A 14429-nucleotide genomic window follows, 5' to 3' on the forward strand; every position below is an offset into this window, starting at 1 on the left:
TCTAGTTCCGCATATATTGCATGCAATGCTCTGTTTAACTTTTTATGTAGGTAGTCATTGACTACATCCCTGCAATACCCCATCTTAATAAATAGTTCAGCTGTTTTACACAATTCATTCTCCAACTCTGTACTATTATTGCAGAGCCTCTTGACTCTCAAAAGCTCTCCATAATGAAGAGACTTCAGTAAATGGGGGTGGGGTGGGGGTGACAACTACATGCATCTAAGAAATGGGTACCATCTTCAAATTTCCTATATACTTTACTATTTTGCCATTTAGTCCCCCTTCCAGATTTATATCCAAAAATGTCACTGTTCTGCCATATTGAAGGCCATCAAACTGCAAAGGAAACCTATTTTTTTTGAATATCATTTATAAAGCATGTGATCTTTTCTTGCCCCCCCCCCCATACACAAAAATCAGGTAATCTATATATCTATAATATTTGACCACATGCTGTTTATAAAAATTATGTTGATATAAATAGTCCAACTCAAACAATCCCATCATAATATTGGCATACATGGGGGCAAAAGCTGTCCCCATGCTGTACCCTCAGTTCGTTGTTTGCGGCACATGCATATTGGCCCTGGTACTCACACATATTTGAGAATTCTGCACTACCCCACCAATGTCTTGTCCTCTCTGGTAAGGTCAAACCACAAAGCAGTCTCCTTTGAAAGAAGAATCAATTCTGTAACTCAGCAAACCCTGTAACAGTTAGAAACTGCTCCAAGGCAAATTACCTTCAATAAGTGATAACCTGTCAAAATTTCAGACCCTTCCAAACTTGGACGACACAGCAGCGTATGCAGAATTATTCACAAAAGTTCTGTACAGTCATGCCAGTGATTGCAGAGAGGCTGCTGTGGCTACAAGACATAAGCCCAAAATAACTCCCCCATCCTATTGGAATCAAAAAAACTAAACAGGTTGTATAACAAAAGAAAAACATTATAGCTAAAATTAGGAAGTGTAACACCAAAATATAAAAACTCCCTCATCAAATTGAATTGACAACTAAGAGGACTAATTAAGTCCAAAAAAAGCAAATTTTAAGCTAAATATAGCATCCCAGGCCAATGACAACCAGAAGGTTTTCTTTAGCTATGTTCATAACCTTAAAGGCAGTACTTGGTAATCTAAACTGTTGGTAAATGGAGCTACACAAATGGAACCGGGAGAGATAGCAAATCTTCTGGCTGACAAATTCAACTCCAACTTTACCCCCAGCCACCCCCTCTAGGAATTACCACATAACATATTCCCCCTAACTATTCGTAGGACTAGGACTTGGATACACTGTCTAAGACAAGACTATAGCTTTACTGGGCCATGATGATATCCCAGGATGCCTCCTAAGTAGCTTGAAATATGACTTATCAGGGCCAGTGAAGTCCTGTTCAACCGTAGCCCCTGCACAGGTATCGTGCCATATGATTGGATCCCAGTGATCCCTGTGCTCAAGAGAAGACCATCAACAGATCCTGGGAACTGCAGACCTATTAGACTGACTAGCCTTGCATGGAAAGAATTATCGTAGAAATGATTAGCAGTGGCATAGGAAACCTTTTAGACACTGGACCTAACCCAGTTTGGTTTTGTCAAAGGCAGGCAATGCCTACTGAACCTGGCAGACTTCTTTGAGAAGGTCACCAAGGCAATGGATTAGGGCAGAATGGTGAAAACTGCCTACCTTGACCTAGCTAAGGTACTGGATACTATACCCCCACTTGTACATTGTAAACAAACTCATGGAATTAGGCATAACCCTCATACGTAAATTGATGGTTAACCAGGTGGCTCACAGAAAGGACCCAAGAAGTTAGGATTGGAGAAACCACCTCCAAAAAGAAATTGGTAATCAGTGGAGTCCCCTGGCACTGTGTGCTCAGTCTGTTCCTCTTTGGCCTTGACTTTTAAAAAAATAGATGCCAATGTTAAGGGCCACTGGCTTACTAAGTTAGCAGATAGGTGCAAGAGCGATCATTGACCCCCCCCCCAAGATACTAACATCTTACAGAAATGTAACACAGACAAATGACTGGTTCCAAAGCTATGGCTTAAAACTGTGCATCAAGAAATGTATAATGGTACTTTTTGGGCAGTCAGCCACCCAGAGAAACTACCTCATTGATAAAAAACACCTCTAAAAGTAGCCACATTAGTCAGTGATTTGGAGATTCATGTAGATAGTAACATAGCTTTTGACCCATATGTGTCTAAGGTGGCAAGGAAATCATTCTATACCACTCAGGTTATTATGAGTAAGAGCATGGCATCTAGGTCTAGGGAAGTTATTGTGCCACTGTACTCAGTCCTCATCAGACCTATTATTGCGTATAATGGGTTGAAATGTCGGGACCTGCTAGACAGAGTACTGAAATCCAGAGACTGAATGGCTGAAAGAATGGACTTTCATATACCAAGTTTGAGATGCCATCTCTCAGAATATTCCCTTTTCTCCAAGGTATAGCAATCTCAGAGTTGGTATATATACGTTCGGGGGTGGGGAGAATGTAGAGGGGCTTACCCCCCCAGCAAAAAAGTGTAAAGGCAAAGAGCAATTTTCAAGATTCGCTCTTCTCCTGTGTTTTATATATATATATATATATTTTTGTCCGGCTTGTTGGCTGTCTGCATTTTGAGTGCCAACATTTAATTAGGGAACCATATAATACCTCCTTCGTTACCTGACCAGGCACTTGCAACAATTTGAACGTCCACAGAAGTTCATTACGAAAAGAATACAGGATGTAAACACGATGTCTTATGTGGGTAGCCTCAAAGCCCTGTCAGTCTATAGTCTGTTTCCTACAGACTGCTGAGAAGTGATTTGTGCCTGGTCTACAAAGTATTTTTGGATCCTGCTGTTATGGACCTGTTGAATATCCACAAAATGAACAGCATCAGAACTACTAGATCTAAGGATTTAAACTTTGCTTGAGACTTAAATATGGCATATTGGATGGACCGGTATGTAACTCAGAGAATCCTCATTCTTTGGAATAGGCTTCTTATCCATGTGATGCAGAGATCTTCCTAACTCTATTCAAGAGCAACTCAGACCAGTGGATGGTTAATTGGAAATTCACCTCTGGTGTGACACCTATGTCTCTGGACAGAGAGCATTATTTATTGGCTACCTAACTAACATACACACCTTTAAATAACCTCTAAGGCACAGTAACTTGTGAGATAAATTTGGGTTGCATGGCTAGGCTTGTTAAAGCCCCACTGGTTGTTTGCCTAATATAAGTTTGTGAGCCTGTGAACACTGCTGTATTACTTATTCTAAGAACTTTGTTTTATTTTGTGTAGTATTGCTTTGTCTTAACTACAGTTTTAGTTTATTTTACTTGATGAGACTTTAGGTTGTAATTATTGTATTACATTGTTTCAGTGATGGTTTTGTTGTAAAGAGCTTAGGAAGTAAGCAATATAGTAACTTAAACTCCAGACCCCCAAAAATTATTTTACTCGATAGCTAAATATCGCTGAATGCTATTTCTGTGAACTGAATTCCAGTGACCTGTCACAAATCCTACTAGAGAACTGGTTAGTTTTTTTTGTTTCTTTTTTTGAGTTTATTCAGGATGCTAGCAGAAATACTTCCACTTTTGGGCTAGCCTTTCGTCTAGGAGCTTTGCTGCACCATGTCTCAGATGGGAATATCCTTCTTTGCCTCCATAGCCCACCACCCCTCCTCCCACTCCATCCAGTACTCCCTGGTCAGGCTAGCCCACACCGGACATAAGGTAGCCTGTCTTTGAGTTTCTCTCATGAGTTACAGTGGATTCCTTAAGTGACCTTGAGGATGGCCACCACTACCTGTGGAGTTTACAAGGCAGAGGGGGAAACAGTAGTAGGTTGCTGTGTCTTTTTTCCTCTGTCAGACATGCAAGCACTCACACCTCCTGACAATTTAAAGCCCCTTATCTATCTACTAGCCAGTCCTTATTTTCTGTAGAACTGTTGCCTGAGAGAGTTTTCTTTTTTCATGTGGTCATACCTGCCCATTAACTTTCACTCTTCTGTGTTTGGAGTACCTCATCTGGTAGCTTTGCTGCCATGATTGCTTACATCATGGAACTTATATACTTACTAACACATATCTAGCTTCAGCCATGATTGTTTCACTCATGTTCTAAGAATTTTTTTATGGTATGTACAATTACTCAAACATTAACTGGGAAAACTACTCAAGTACTAACTCCCTTGCCCAACATTTCCTAGAATTTATAAACTCAAATGCCCTGGATCAACTGGTCATCACTCCCACCAGAGGTGACAACATATTGGACCTGGTCATCACCAACGTGGGCAACTGGTGTTGCACACCGGAGGTCCACCCCTCGCTGGTTAGATCTGACCATAAACAAATCACTCTGGATATCCACGTTCCGACCCCACCCCTGGACACGGAAACCACTGTGCAAAACATTTCAAAAGCAAACTTCATATTTCTTAAGACCAAAGTGGAAAGTTTCAAACCCCGACGCTAAAGGATAATGCTGTCCAAGCTGCAAAATCATTTACTAATCCATTCTACGGGCACCTACAAGAATCCATGGATCATGCTATCCCAAGCAAAATCAAGACTCACTCCTCCAAGAAAAGGAAACAAGTCTGGTGGATCCCTGCCATAAACAAACTATACAACAGAAGGAGGCAACTAGTACAGAAAAGAGTAAAATCCCAAGAAGGGAAGACATCCATAATCAGCATCGGCAAGAAACTACGATCCCTCATATAATCATCCAAGGCAAGCTTCGACAGAAAAGTTGCCAAGGACTCCAAAGATAACCACAAGGCGTTCTTTGGCTATGTCAAGAATCTAGGTGGCAATGCTCAGATCTGCTCGGAGTTGGTGCAGAATGGCACAAAATACACTGAACCAACCGATATCGCCAACATCCTGGCAGATGGGTTCAGTGCAAACTTCACCCCCCTCTCACCCCCAAAAGGGCCCATAACCATACCAGAAGAATGTAGAGCCACTGAAATCACAGACTCTCAAGTTAAAACAGCCCTTTCCACAGCCAAAATTACAGAATCAATGGGACCAGATGATGTCCCAGGCTGCGTCCTACTTGAGCTCAAAGACGAACTAACCCGTCACCTAAACACACTGTTCAAACTTAGCCTCTCGACAGGCTACGTACCCATAGAGTGGCGCACAGCAATGGTTATTCTGCTCCACAAAGGTGGAACCACAACAGACCCCAGGAACTTTCGCCCTGTAAGCCTGACTAGCTTGGTCTGCAAGGCTATGGAGCGCATTATCATGGAACTCATTAACAGAGACATTGGGAACCTGCAAACACTGGACCCTACCCAGTTCGGCTTTAAGGGCAGATCATGCCTCCTAAACCTGGTGGACTTCTTTGAGACCGTTACCAAGGCTATAGATGAGGGAAAGGTGCTACACACAGCCTGCCTAGACCTTGCAAAGGCCTTAAACACCATTCCCCATTCTGGTATTATAGACAAGCTCACCAGCCTGAACATAACCCCCTACTTCACAAGATGGGTTGCCAACTGGCTCATGGACAGAACCCACATGGTGAGAGTTGTGGGAACTAGGTCGACTCTAAACCGATTACAAGTGACGTTCCCCAGGGCTCAGTCCTAGGACCCCTCTGTTTGGCATATACTTCTCAGAGGTACAGGCAAGCACAGGAGGACTATGGCTGACCAAGTTCGCAGACATCTGCAAACTAGGGGCTATAATTGACTCTCCGGCTGACACAGACATCCTCCAAAAGGGTCTCACTGAGACGGATACCTGGTGTCAAAATCATGGCCTCAAGCTAAATGCCAAAAAGTGCATAGTCATCCCCTTTGGAAAAAACAAAGTACCCACAAACTACCACATAGGTGGTAGTCCCTTAAATACGGAAGACGTACAGGGACCCAAGTAGATAGTAATCTTTCCTTTGATAATCACATTGCCAAAGTGGTTAGAAAATCTTTCTATGTGGTCCACTTAATCACAAAAGGGTTCGCATCCAGATCAAAAGAGGTCATTGTGCCCCTCTACTCATCACTCATCAGACCCATCATAGAGTACAGCGCCCCATTTGGGATGTACCTTACAAGACACCTGTAACAGCTGGAAAGACCACAGAAGTACCTTACCAAAAGGATCACTGGCCTCAGACAGATGCCCTATGCAGCTCGACCTGAAGAAACTCCAGCTGTACTCCGTTGCATACTGCTTACTCAGAGGTGATCTCTGCCTGACATACAAGGCCAGGTCCAACCTAGAATTGATGGACATGCTCCACCTAAAGAAAATCATATCCCCTCGAGCCACACGCTGTAGGGATCTAAACCTCACCACAACAGTAAATAGGATGTGCTGGAGGGATAGATTCCTGTCCCAGAGACTTCCCATGCTTTGGAACAAGATTCCAGTCTACATTAGGCAGAGCTCCTTGCTAACACTCTTCAAGAGAAACCTTAACGAGTTGATGGGAAACAGAAAGTTTACCCCATGGATCACTTCAGTGGCTATGCTGGACAGAGGCACAGGGAACTAATCTAAGGGGGCGGCGGAAGCCAGTACATTCTGGCTAGGCTTATAAATGCCTTCGGTCAGATAGTTCACAGGTTCATAGGTAGGTACTAGGCTATGTGGCTTTTTGTATTCTAAATGTCTTGATAAGACACTTTTTTCTTGTGCCAGAAGCTGAACTGTGATTCAGAGCAATTTGGGTACCTAGGGCAATGTGTTGTATTTTCAGCTCTTCACAGCAAAAATGTCATAGAAAAATAGAAAGTTGTTTTGAAAATTGCATTACCATGGTTATAGTTATGGTTATGAGGTTGTTGGAAGTGGGACTTCAGCTTGTTGTGGCAGAAATGGATCGATATGAACTAATTAAAATTGAGCTGATCATAGACCAACTCACTGAACCCAAGTTGTTGAAATGCCACTTCTGTGTGTGATATTTAGTTTTATCCTCTCACAAAAAAATAAATATATATTGTCGTGTGTGTGTGTGTGTGTGTGTGTGTGTGTGTGTGTATATGTATATGTGTGTGTGTATATATATATATATATATATATATATATATATATATATATATATATATATTTTTTTTTTAAATAAAAATGTATGGGTGTGTCTCTATCAGTATATATAATATATGATTTGAAACAACTCAAAAAATTGCAGAACTTAAGGGAAGAGGGATTGCTTGTAAATGTGTATCCCTGGAGGTTGTCCTGTTTTTAGAACTATTTAAAATTAACTACATGTGCTGTGAGTGTGAAGCTCCCCACATGCAGGTGGAGGGGAAAGCCCCTTCCCCCCTCACGTAAAAGCAGTTGTTCAGACTTTCACATAATTGACCAAATTGCTATATGTTGAGCAGCTCAATGAAGACCATGACACTGGCTTTGAATACTTCAATATTTTCTGAGTCAGAGTTGCTTAGTTGGTCTAATAAAGAACAACTAGTTTTCTCTGAGTTCAGATGTACCTCTTGGTTCAGAGATTGTGCTGGTTTGGAGTTTGTGATATACTTAGTTACAAAAAGGTAAGACAAAAATATTTTGCAAATTGCCTAGTATTCATAAAAAAAATCATTACATCATTTCTTTCAGGGGGAAAGAGAGATGAAGAACTCATTTTGCCAATTAATTCTTCCCTGAGTGTTACTTTGCACCAGGACCAGGTATGTACATGTTGTATCTGTGTTTTCTTCCTGTATTTGGTTATGTAGTTTCCATATGTGAATTGTAGAACTGTATCTCAAGGATATGTTTTGACTAGGGCCCAGCAGGTAATTCTCTCTGCACTATTTAGTGAACTGTATGAAATCAAAATTTAAATGTCTCATAGTTTCAGGAAGCCACCACCACCAAATTACCACTTTCACCTTAAAGAGGGATAATTGTAGGTTTCACTGTTCTTATGGTGTATGATGTTGGCCTAGAATATGCTTTTTCAGTGTTCTTGCGTGTCATATTTTACTGGAAAATACAACAAAGTATGAATGCAAACATGGCTACAGCAAATATATTATAGAATGCAGATACATGAATAACCACAACAGGAAAAGAGGGCATAGTTAAAGCAGAAGAATAGTTACTACAAATGAGAGGTAAGGACCAAACACTGAAGTAACACCAAAAGAGTGCAATGACTATTCTGATCATTTTTGTTTTCATATTACAAATAGGAGCTGGCCTGATATGGATACTATTACTTTGAGTTTGTTATCTTAAACTTCAAAGTCTGAACACAGTAGCTTGCATAGTTCTGTGGAGAACCCAGTACCTGAAGTACATAGAAGCTTCAAACATGTACTCAAGAAGAATGTTAAATCATGCAAATGTGCAAAAATTCAAAATAACTATTTTTACATGGGGCACCTCCTACAAACCTTTTATTTATATATTCTCATTCTGTAGTAAATCAACCGGGAGAAAGACTAGGTAATTTATTAACACATGGATAGGATGGTTTCTCCATGGCTTGTTGGTCTTGAACCACCATTAATATGAAAAGTTGCAGCCTAAGCAAATTGCTGACACAAGCAATGACATTACATGGAAACAGCACCTTGGGCTTATGGCACATGAACAAACAGATAACAAACAAAAGCAGCTCAGACAAGTCTGTGTAAACTAGACATTCTGTGTGGATTGGGTAAACAGGAATCCCACTTCCTGTTCCCCATGGTATTTGTAGGTGAGAATTTCAGTTTCATGTGTCTCTGGTTTATACTGCAATGATGGTAATGATGCTGGGTTCTGTACACTGTGCTGAAAAAAAATCTAGTTAATGTGAGCCATTGTATCCTGTTGTGTGGTATTATTAGCTGATGTACCAGAAGTCTACTGATGGAATAATTATGATTGTAAGCTCCCATAACGTACTTAGTGGCATGGGGATCCATCACATGAATTAGTCCATATGTGGTTGGCATTATGATCACTCATGCTTGGGGATGGTTGACAGAAGACCTATCGGGTAATTACAGAAATGTATTACGCACTGATAAGCTTGCAGAAGCAGTAAATCCATTTCTGTTATTACTTCACTTTATTAGAGGAAGATGTCCTTTTAACTATATAGCATTCCTTTTCATAGGTAAGTACTAGGCTAGCTGCTCTTGGGGGCCATTTTAAGCCTGGACAATTTCTCTCTTTGTGCTTGAAAGAACCTATCCCATTTGGTTAACTGGTATCATACCATAGATAATTTGAAGGGACCCATGCAGGGAATAAATCATTTAGGAGCTGCCTATATCCATTAATGTAGTATGGGGGGGTAGTCCTGGGGTAAATTTTTGTTTTCCCATTCTCATAGCACTTCAGTGGCACTTATTTTTTTATGTGGATGGGGGAGTCTGTTCCATAGCAGCGTTATCCTCTGTGAAATAATACCTGTCCCACCAAACCATTCTGTTGATTATTGCAAAAGAGGTTTATATCATTAGACTTAAGTATTTCTGATGCCATTTGAATTGTTGGTGTGCAGTAAATCCATCAGTAATGGGTTGGAGGTCGCTTTGTATACCAGATGCTGGTCACCTTTGAGCTGACTGTAGGATACAGAGTATAGTAACAGGGCTCTGAGTTGGTCCATGTAGGACGTTGTTTAGGCCTTGTATCCTTTTAGTAAGGTATCTCTGTGGGCATTCCATTTGTTGCATGTGTCTGGACAGATCCATGCCTAAGGGGGCATAATGAGGGCTGAGTAAAGGGGGACAATGACATCCCTATATCTTGACACAATCTCTTTGTTTATAGGCTGTGCAATATAGAATGACCTTCTTACAACAGTAGACACATACTGGTCAAAAGTTAGGTCACTGTCCACATAAGTTTCCACATCAAGTACCATATAGTGTTGTATATACTTATGCTGAATTTTCCTTTTTGTATTTTATCATTAATAAGTATGTATATATATATATATATATATATATATATATATATATGTATATGTGTGTGTGTGTGTGTGTATGTGTATATATATATATATATATATATATATATATATATATATATACAGTGGATATAAAAAGTGCACACACCCCTGTTAAAATGCCAGGTTTTTGTGATATAAAAAAATGAGACCACAGTAAATCATTTCAAAACTTTTCCCACCTTTAAGGTGACCTATAACCTGCACAATTCAGTTGAAAAAACAAACAAATCTGTTAGGGGAAAAAATATAAAAAATAAAAAACATACAATACGCTGGTTGCATAAGTGTGCACACCCTTAAACTAATACTTCGTTGAAGCACCTTTTGATTTAATTACAGCATTCAGTCTTCTTGGGTACACACCTGTCAACAATTAGAGACTCTGATTAACCCCAAATAAAGTTCAGCTGTCCTAGTAGGATTTTCCTGACATGTACTCCGTTACCTGCTACAGCAAAAGCCATGGTTCGCAGTGAGCTTCTAAAGCATCAAAGGGATCTCATTGTTGAAAGGTATCAGTTAAGAGAAGGGTGCAAAAAAAAATTTCTACAGCATTGGATATACCATGGAACACAGTGAAGACGGTTATCAAAAAGTGGAGAAAATATGGGACAACAGTGATGTTGCAAAGAATTGGACATCCCTCCAAAATTGATGAAAAGACAAGACAAAAACTGGTCAGGGAGGCTGCCAAGAGACCTACAACCACACTGAAGGATCTGCAGGAATTCTGGCAAGTACTGGTTGTATACTACATGTGGCAACATTCTCCCATATTCTCCATATGTCTGGACTATGGGGTAGGGTTGTAAGACGGAAGCATTTTCTTACACAGAAAAACATTCAGGTCCAGCTAAAATTTGCAAAACAATACATCAAGTCTCCCAAAAGCATGTGGGAAAATGTGTTATGGTCTGATGAGACCAAGGTTGAACTTTTTGGCCACAATTCCAAAAAGTATGTTTGGCACAAAATCAACACTTCGCATCACCAAAAGAACACCATCCCCGCGGTGAAGCATGGTGGTGGCAGTATCATGCTTTGGGATTGCTTTTCTTCAGCTGGAACTGGGGCTTTAGTCAAGGTGGAGGGAATTATGAACAGTTCCAAATACCAGTCACCTTTGGCCCAAAACCTTCAGGCGTCTGCTAGAAAGATGAAGATGAAGAGGAATTTCATCTTTCAACATGACAGTGACCCCAAGCATACATCCAAATCAACCAAAGAATGGCTTCACCAGAAGATAAGTTTTGGAATGGCCCAGCCAGAGCCCAGACCTAAATCCAGTATATAATCTGTGGGGGTGACTTAAAGAGGACTGTGCATAAGAGATGCCCTCACAATCTGACAGATTTGGAATGCTTTTGCAAGGAAGCGTGGGCAAATATTACCAAGTCAAGAGGTGCCATGCTGATAGACTCCTACCCAAGAAGACTGAATGCTGTAATTAAATCAAAAGGTGCTTTAAAGAAAGTATTAGTTTAATGGTGTGCACACTTATGCAACCAGTTTATTGCACGTTTTTTATTTTTTATATTTTTCCCCCAACAGATTTATTTGTTTTTCAATTGAATTGTACAGGTTATAGTCTCATTAAAGATGGGAAAAGTTTTCAAATGATTTATTGTGGTCTCATGTTTTTATATCATAAAAACCTGGCATTTTAACAGGGGTGTGTACACTTTTTATATCCACTGTATGTTTTAAATTATTTTATTGAAATTTTATATTCATGAACAGATATATTATCATAATAAATTAATAGTTACTCAAGCATCTGCATCAGTTATTGCTCTGTACATTACAACAGCCATAAACCGATCAGAGAACATTAATATTTCTCTGTTAAGGAGTTCATTTTTATCCAGTTATTATAATCTGAGGTTATTTTGTTTGTTTTCATCTTAATAGTAGACATTTCTTTATAACACACACTTTTCTTTATGACACACAACAGTGACAGTATTTATGAATACTGCAAATGAAGGCATAATCTCATTTCCAAGTTCTCTGTAGTAATTTTCTGGTTGTTATGAATAAGTTCCAGGAAAGTGGGAATTGAGACTTTGATGCAACTCTGAGAACTGGAGCATTAAGTAACACCAACATTTAGGTAATTTGAATTTATCAGACCACAGTGCCTGCAGGAAACCTTGATTTTTGCCTAAAAATGTATTCAGGATTTAGTAATCATAAACAATGTGCTGCCAGTCTGCTTTGATTAAAGATTTATACCTTCAACAACCAATATCTTCCTTTTTGTTTATAATTCAGTTCTACATGAAGCGATTTAATGATCTATGTAAAAAAAAACCTGTTAATATACTTCTCATTCATTCAGCTGTGTTGCTTAGCCTTGTGGAAGTCTAGCATTTGCAGAATGAGAATTTCCCTTGGTTTGTGATCAATTGCCATTTATTTATCTGACTGTTTTAATAATACCAGCAGTTTTCACAATCGGTGGAAATATGCTTTAGGTGTTTCAAAAGCATTATTTTTTACTTGTATAAATATTTTAACACCTTTATTGATTTATCTTTCACGACATGGGCAAACATACATTTATATAAAAGAAAGTGAACCATATTAACATGTTCCCAGTTACAAACGTTATGTATCACATGTATTTGTTTGTATAACTATCATCAATCCAACATTACATAAATTGCTCAATTCCTGTCTTCCTTAAACCTCACTCCTCCTCCTCCTGAATATTATTTTGCATGTATTGTTCCCACATTTTCCATTTTTTAGGTAATTTGCTCCTACCCTTTTCTAAATATCCCACTTTCAGTTCTTCTGTCTTTGTTATTACAGTACTCAGTTCTTCAAATACAGTTGATTTAGATCTTGTTTTCCATTTTCTACTAATTTGTTTTTAGAACCTTTTCATGGTCCCCACTTCATGTATTTTGCCATTACTTTTCACTAATTTTATCTACTCCATATCCATTTAATTGGTTGTTACAATATTGATCTGCAATTAATTAGCACATACTTATTATTCAGAAGTCTGTGCTTTTGGCATCCTGCAGTCACCTCCATTGCTGGTGAATGGTTAATGTGTAAGCAGCATAGCAGAAAAACATGTGAATAACGTGTATGAGGATTCTGCCAGCCATTTTTTCTATTGAGGTTAACATGTATTACTGCTGTAGTTAACGCACATCACTTATGAAAGTAAAAGAGAGGTCAGTGATTTATAAAACTGCAGTTAACATGTATTGTTTAGAAGGTAAAGTGAAGAGAAAAAAAAGTGTTCCAAGAATGAGTCCTCGTAAAGCATTAGTGTTTTCAGTCCTAAAGTATTTAGAAGCTTTAACATGTTGCTTATCCTAATTGGAGAGTTACAGATAGAATACTCAAAGTTCTGTTTGTTTCATTCCTTCTTATGGAAGGGAAAAAAACATATTGATGTAATATGACATGCAGGGAGGGTTGGAGCTGTGAGCTGAATGTTCTGCTTGAGGAGTCTCAGGGTTTTTCTCAGGAACGGGGATTGCTGACAGAATGTCCTCTGGAACAGGAACATTGGACAAGTCACTCTGAGAACTAGAATCTTTGTCACAGGCAAGATGCTGTAACACTGGTTTGGGCACTGGTAACAAATGCTTCTGATTTTGTCTGAATTCCATTCCTTGTGATTCCACAATGTTCGACCTTGGCTCTTGACACAGACTTTTCATAAATCCAGTGCAAACAAAACTTTTGACGTCTGCATTCTCACTATCTTCCCTTTTTGTAAAGAACGGAGTGGTTTGCTGGTTTTGTCATAGTAAGACGTCTGGGACAAACACTTCCTCAACAATTGGGCTTTTACTGCTCTGTTGTTCTTAGCACATGGAACCAATAAATTACTGCAGATTAGTAGTGTGGTTCTGGTTTGTGTCTGCATAAGTCTCTGGGCAGGTGAACCAAGATGTTTATCACGAGGAACGTTTCTGAGATTTAACAAGTTTAGAAAAACATCGGTATTGTCACATCTGGATTTCTCTAACAACTGCTTTGCACTTTGAACTGCATGTTCAGCCAAGCCGTTTGACTGAGGATATTCAGGACTACTCGTAATATGAACAAAGTCGCACTTTTCTGCAAATTTCTTGAACTGCTGACTTGTGAACTGTGCACCATTGCCAGAAATAACTCTGTGAAGACTACCATGGACAGAAAAATGTTGCTTCAAGTTAGTAATGACAGTACTGGAAGTTAGGTTGGGAAGTAGGTCATTCTCGAACAGATTTGAATAAGAGTGTACTAAAACCAAGTTTGTTTGTGTCTTTCGGCTTTTCCCGGTTTGGGGTCGCCACAGTGGAACTCCGATCCGCTAATGATTGGCAGTAGATTTTTTATGTGCCGAGTTGCCAGCCCTGACGCACAACCTTCAATGAAGGTACGCCCATTCACGCATGTCACCACACATTACAATACAAAATTGCACTTGAATAGCATTGTAAAAACACCAGAGAGAACATGAAT

The 14429-nt window shown here is 39.5% G+C and overlaps 1 protein-coding gene across 1 annotated transcript in view; it reads left to right on the forward strand.

Annotated features, from left to right (window-relative positions):
• Positions 1-14429, forward strand: part of MVD (mevalonate diphosphate decarboxylase) — a 372131-nt gene that overhangs the window by 52337 nt on the left and 305365 nt on the right. The window contains exon 2 of the mRNA XM_044081710.1: positions 7619-7689. Coding sequence (XP_043937645.1) covers positions 7619-7689 — 71 coding nt within the window. The remainder of the gene's footprint in view (positions 1-7618; positions 7690-14429) is intronic.

This window comes from Protopterus annectens, chromosome 8.part1, assembly GCF_019279795.1.
Source record: "Protopterus annectens isolate FY-2018-M chromosome 8.part1, PAN1.0, whole genome shotgun sequence".
NCBI classification, from domain to species: Eukaryota; Metazoa; Chordata; order Ceratodontiformes; family Protopteridae; genus Protopterus; species Protopterus annectens.